The sequence below is a fragment of the Nicotiana attenuata genome, chromosome 11 (assembly GCF_001879085.1).
Source record: "Nicotiana attenuata strain UT chromosome 11, NIATTr2, whole genome shotgun sequence".
NCBI classification, from domain to species: domain Eukaryota; kingdom Viridiplantae; phylum Streptophyta; class Magnoliopsida; order Solanales; family Solanaceae; genus Nicotiana; species Nicotiana attenuata.
The window spans coordinates 31,372,884-31,379,718 of record NC_031999.1 but is presented as its reverse complement, the minus strand read 5'-3'; the positions used below and the strand labels follow the sequence as shown (position 1 = coordinate 31,379,718).

Sequence of the window (6,835 nt, the reverse complement as noted above, 5' to 3'; positions counted from 1 at the left end):
TGTAAGTAACTGAGGAGTAAAAAAGATTTACAATTTTATTAATTGAGCAGTTAAAATTGATAATTATGTAAGAACCAAAAGCACAATTATCCCTGGAAAACCCATGTTCAGGTTGCTTTGTTTCATTAGCACACTTCCCCTTTTGCTTTCTTCTCTAGATTATTTTAGGGCAAAATACAAAATTGATCGATTGGCTGAAACTAATTATATTAGCTAGTCAGAAAGTATATATATATATATATATATATATATATATATATATATATATATATATATATATAATTTTGTATATAATACATTTATATATATATTTTATTGACTATTATTTTTGTGGAAGCGACTAAAAGTACGCATTTCTCGATATATTTCTGTAGCAGATGAATAATCCAGTTCGCATGTTAGACCGCGTTTATTAATATACTATGCCAGCAGGTTCTTTTTTATCCTGTCTGGAAATGCCTCTTTCAATTTCATACGTGATCCACATTATGGTTTATGGACCACTTGATTTCTACTCAATAATTATTATTTTCTTTTATCGCACGACTACTAAATAATTCCAGCTTTATGCTTTATTGATATTAAATCCAAAAAAGTGACCGACAAAATAAACTTACTACGTATTCATGAAATTTTTATTCAGGAAATGAAGACCAAATATAACGCCAATTTCTTGCCTTTGTGTATTTCAAAATGGCTATCGAACATAAGGAAAAAAACATTACTCCCTCAATTTCAATTTACGTGGTAAGACATGGATTACGAGGGTCGAAGTTCTTAATTTTGACAGTAAATTTAAACATATTTTTTAAAGTTTCTATAAAATATAAATTTACATATTAAAAATCTACATAAAAAATACAACAAGTTATAATGACTTATAATTCAAAATATTAATAAAATATGATATATACAAAAATTCTTTGATTTCTCAAATAGTAATGTTGCCATAAAATTAAATGTAGGAATTACTCCATCCGTCTTAAATTATTTGTCGTAATTTCTAAAATTAATTGTTTCAAATTATTTGTCATTTTAAAAATTCTAGACACATGATTTTTTTGGGATGCGGGAAGTCTATTACCCTATTTGGCCAAGCTTCTCCAATCTCAAAAATACTTTAAAAAAAAAAAAAAGAAATAATGTTTTTTTGCCAAATTTGAAGTGTTTGGCCAGGCTTTTGGAAGAAAAAAAATGCTTTTGAATAGAAGCAAAAGAAGAAAAAAGTAGCTTCTTTCCAAACTGTTTCTCACCAAAAGTATTTTTAAAAAAAGCACTTCTCAAAAAAAGTTGAGAGGCCGTTTGGATTAGCTGATTGTAAATAGCCGATAAGTTTTAAGTGTTGAAAAGCTTTTCTAAGTGGTGCAACTAATTTTTAAAATAAACATTTACGTGTTTGGATAGAAGTGTTGAAACTGATAATAAGCAGTTGATGTGTTTGATTAAAAAGTACTGATAAGTTATTCTTTTGTTAAAATGACTAAAATACCATAGATTTTTTTTCAAAAAATGATAAATGAAAAATTTCTTTGTAAAGAAAAGAATTAACAACGAATATGGAATGAAGAGAAAGTCAAGAAATTTATTTTGGGAAAAGTATTTTGTGAATTAGAAAATATTATTAGGATAAACTAGTAAAAATTTTGGTCAAACTAGAAGTGCTTATAAGCTGAAAAGTCATAAGTTTGGGGTGACCAGCTTATGACTTATGACTGATTTTAGCTTATAAGCACTTGGCTTATAAGCACTTTGGGTGTTTACCAAACGCGTATATAAGCTAAAAGGTGCTTATAAGCCAATTTGACCAGCTTATAAAGCTTAGCCAAACAACCTTTTGATTTTTCCAGCTTGATCAAACGGGCTATATGAATTGTTTTCATGTCTAGAAAAAGTAAAAAATTAAGAAAAGGTTGAATAACATTGCCCTTTCTTTCTCTCTATTTTTTTTGGTGAGAATTAAAGTTCGTATAATCGTATTGTTCAAAAGTCGTGTAAAACAAACAGGCAATGACACGTAAGATGACAAAACAAAATGGCAATGACACGTAAGAGCTAAAGAAATTAAACTCAATCAAATTCTCAGAGAGATGAAATTAATAAGTTGTAGACTTTATATCACCTGTGTAAAGTTTACTTTCCTATAAAATCTGTACAACTAAAACTGTACTCTAGTACTATTCAATCCTCAGGAAGCATTTTATGCCTTTTCCTTTTCCCCAATTAAATTATACAAAGTTTAAAACCGAAAAAAAAAACAAGGAAAAAGATTAGAGGAAAATTTACAATATCTATGCATTATCTCAATTTTCTTCCTCTACTGCGTGTATACATTGAGCAATGAAACCCTAGCGTTAATTAAACTCCTAAATACTTTCTGCCCACAAATTTCAATCCCACCAATGCAATCTTCCAATTCATGCATTTTTTTAGAAACCATCTTCACCTCTTCACTTTCCATTTTCTTTCTCAACAAACTCATTTTTGAAAACTCTTCAATCCCTTCATCCAATTTCACTTTCTTCGTTTTCTTTGCCAACCAAGAACAAGATGATTTTGTCGATGACATTGACACAGAAAGCCCATTAAAAAGCGCAACTGAAACTAGTACAGTCACTTCTATAACGTCTTTCAATACTTCTACTAGCTCTGTATCTTCTATAGATTGTTGTGGTAGGACAAGGACATATTTTCCTATACAATATTGCATGTTGGACACGAGTTTGTTCATTTCTTTTGCTAATTTTCTTAGAGCTTTGACGTAGGAAGCAATCTTGGATTCATCTTTACGTCTTAAAGCAACTTGTGCAGCTGAATGCTCTTCCTTGAGGGTGAGAATTAATGTTTGGAAGATTCCATAGACGTCGACGAAGCCAAGGAAATCTTCTAGAAGCTTCTCGACAAGTTCGGAGTGGTTATGGAGAGACTCACGGGTTTGAGGAAGTTGGAGGAGATCGTCGAGGGATTCGTGAACGATTTTGAGTTGTGTTAAGCCATCACAGAGCCATGCAGAGGTGCGGGTTTCGGGCTTGGAAGCCCATGTTTTGAGCTCGTTGAGCCCATCTTTGAGCTGAGCAATCAAAGGATGGGATCGATCACATGGAAGACTAGTGGATCGAACGTGAAAAGCTTTTTTGTTTGGCTTGTTTGAATGGTTTGGATAGTTGAAAGAAAGAGATCTTCGAAAACCAGCAACCATTCTTGGATTCATAATTTACTCGGTTAGAAAATGGAATAGTTAGAAAGAAAAAACTGAGAATTTATGAAGTTAAGTGAATTGTGATGAGGAGAGTTTATATAAAGGGAGACAACGCGGAAAAGAAACGCACGAGGGGGAGATAGAAAATTAATGTGGGAGGCAAAAGTTGAAGGGGACTGGATCCGCGAATAAATCCAGCTGTTTGGGGAAAAATTGAAGATGAAATTAAAAGCAAAATCCCGTTATTAATGGCCAAAGTGAGCGTGGGATGATCTGTATTTTGGTTTTATTGTTCCGGTAGAGGTTAGACACCACGTGCACTTGACACTCTGGCTTTTTTTAAATTAAATTTGTTACTTAACGGTTGGTAGAGCTAATAACTCAAATTAATTCCTTGTATTACATCGTAATTTATTTGACAATCTAGCCTCTTTTACGCGGTTATATATTGACTAGTCGGGGTTTGAAACCCATGAGTTCAAGATTTTAGTTTTTGTTAATGGAATTTAAATTAATAATTTTGTATATATTAAATGAATTTTTTAAAATAAATACTAAGTTTGGATCAAAATTATTGAAATTGGCGAACTTGAGCTATAGCTTCCCCCTAACTGTAGGTTGAGCTAAGAAGTCAAATTCATTTCCAGACTTGATTCTTATATTTGGCCAGGCTAGAAGTTTATTACTAAACTACTCCTCCGTTCATATTTACTTGTCCACTTTAGATTTTTCACACCCCTTAAGAATTTAATAATAATTGACGTATATATTTTATCATATAACCTTTAATAATGATAGCATTTCAAAAAATCTTGGGAAATAATTTTGAAAATAGGTAATTAACGATAAGGGTAAAACAAGAAAAAAATTTATCTTTCTCTTGATTTGCTAATATAGACAAGTAAAAGTGAGAAGGGGAGTCTAGACGTAACTGGTAAAGTTGCTGCCATGTGACCAGGAGGTCACGACTTCGAGCCGTGGAAACAACCTCTTGCAGAAATGCAGGGTAAGACTGCCCTTTAGACAAGTATAAATAAAAATATATTTTTAGCATAATGAACAAGAGTACGGAGGGAGTACATCTATAAAACGATTTCAAATTCAAAATAAATGGGTCATGAATAAGTGAATGGTCTATGCTCTATGGTAGTAATGATGTAACTTTGCGCACTAGCGAAAATGGGTGTGGTGGAATGATAATTTTTTTTTAGTATTTCTAATTAGAGATTTTGAATTCAAGCTATAAGATTGATAATACATTTTTTTAGGGAACACTAAAACCTCTTGTGCGAACTATCTGCGGTTAAAATTCGAATAAATTAGTCAAGTCAGTGAATTTTGTTGCACCAAAAAAAAAAAAGTTAGTGAATTTTGAACCACGGGTACTTGAAGGAAAAAAGAAAAAGAAAAATTAATAGCTAGGCTTCTCGGTTTTAATCAATTCAATGCAAGTTGAGCTGTGTGACCGCAGTGTAATAAAGACCTTCAATTCAGTGGTAGTTTGGTCGAAAAACTAGTCATCCCATAATTAATTATTCCGAAATTAGTTATTTTGCGATTAGTTATTCCACTCTTCCATAGGGATAAAAAGTACTACAATCTCCAGATAACTAATTTCGGGATTAGTTATACCACGACTTTATCACAATCAAACGTGGAATAAACTTATCTTAGATTTAATCACCCAATTAATTATCTCTTATCTCTCGTACCAAATGAGCCCTTAGGTTCCATTAAGACTCACGCGCAAGATCAGGAACCCTAAATCTCCCAAATCCTCACAGTACAGACTACAGAGTACAGAGCATCAATTTGTGCAAGCTAAGATACGGGTAAAAATAAAAAAGAAGATATTTTCTGAATTGAATTGTGGGTATTTTCTCAAGAAATAAATAAAAGTAATTTGATAAATTATACGTTATGCTTAATGTTTTCTTATTGGACTGTTAAAACTTTACAGAAAGACACTTAAAATGGAATAGGAGAGCATAGCGGTCCCTTGATATCTATAACTGAAAGGATCAGAAAATTTTCATTTATAGGTAAGAAGCAGTTTTCCTTATTTTCTTTTAGTATCATTTTTTCATGGATGTTTTCGGGGGCGGAGGCACAAGTCGCCCTACGGGTACGATCGAACCCAGTAACTTTTGTTCAAACAGTATATTTGGTATTTTGAATTCATGAAATATCTATAAATATTAAATCTAGAACTCAATCATTAACATTTAAAGTCGTAATCCAAAAATCCAGAACTCATAAAGTTAAAATCCTCCTTTCGCCCCTGCCTGTTATCTTTCAACAGACACCACGTCACTTTGTCCTTTGGGTTTAGATAAAGGTAAAACGTCACGTGTATATATGGCTAAAATAGAAGGAAAATAATACAGTGAGGTTGAAAAAATGGCTTATTAGTATTTGAAGTTTCCACATCCCTGGCTCCCTGCCATCTGCAGGTTTAGAGGAATGCCCCTTCACTTATTTCAGCCGCCAGATTTACATCTTTGTTGCTGGATTTCTTGAATAAATGGTTTAGGGTGCAAAAGAATTAGAGTTAATTAGGACAACCTGTAATACCAGAACTACTACAGTTTAGCCACAGATATATGAGAGATAGAGAACTAAACAAAGGTATGCTAATTTATTGGACCATATATTAGTTGGTAAGTGATATATTGGACCATATAAGCTCTTTACTCCAACAACAACTTTGAAAAAAAGAAGTTATTAATTCTTTTTTGATATTTGAAAAAATCAAGTATTGTGAACCACAAAAAAGGCAAAAAAATTAATTAAAGTGGACCGGAGGGAGTCTTATTTTCCCCAAAAATCGACTACACTTTTCTAAGATTTTGGTGACTAAGTGGGTGTTTGGACATAAGAATTGTAAAACTCCAAGAAAAATGTAAAAAAAATAAATTTCAAGTAAAAATGATATTTGAAAATTAGAGTTGTGTTTGGACATGAATATAATTTTGAGTTGTTTTTTGAAGTTTTGTGAGTAATCTGAGGAAAATTTTGAAAAAAATAGCTTTTTGGAGTTTTTTAAAGTTTTGAAAAATTCCAAAATTCATCTTCAAGTGAAAATTGGAATTTTTTGGCTAAATTAAACACTGATTTTAAAAAAAAATATTCCAAAAAAAAAAAAAATCTCATGTCCAAACGGGCTCTAAAATGTTACAACGTATTCCCTCCGTTCACTTTTACTTGACATGTATACCAAAGATAAATTTTTATTTTTACTTGTCACTTTACGCATATCAAGAGAAGATAATTTTTTTTCCTGTTATACCCACAGTATTTATTAGTCATATCAAATCATTTTCTCAAATCCAATAAATTATGCATCAATTAATATGGTGCACTTTATTTATTATCTCTTAAAGGGCGTGAAAAGTTAAACGTGCCAAGTAAAAGTGAACGGAGGGAGTACATATATAGCAGCTAGAACTGAATTCATAACATCTTACTCTCTCCGGTCCAAAATAAGTGATTTTTTGGCCCTTTTTTTGTGGTCCAAAATAACCTATTTTTTCAGATTTCAAGAATGAATTAATTATTTTTTCCTACATTGCCCTTGGAGTAAATAGTGTTGGAGTATGCGTTAGTAATGTTTATGTGAAGAGATAACAAAGGTTAATA

At 31.7% G+C, this 6,835-nt stretch overlaps 1 protein-coding gene across 1 annotated transcript; it reads right to left on the bottom strand.

Moving 5' to 3' along the window:
- On the bottom strand, positions 2,089-3,283 carry LOC109235020. The gene has a single exon (XM_019401035.1). It carries the CDS (start codon positions 3,206-3,208, stop codon positions 2,315-2,317), a length of 894 nt encoding a protein of 297 aa, XP_019256580.1. The 5' UTR covers positions 3,209-3,283; the 3' UTR covers positions 2,089-2,314.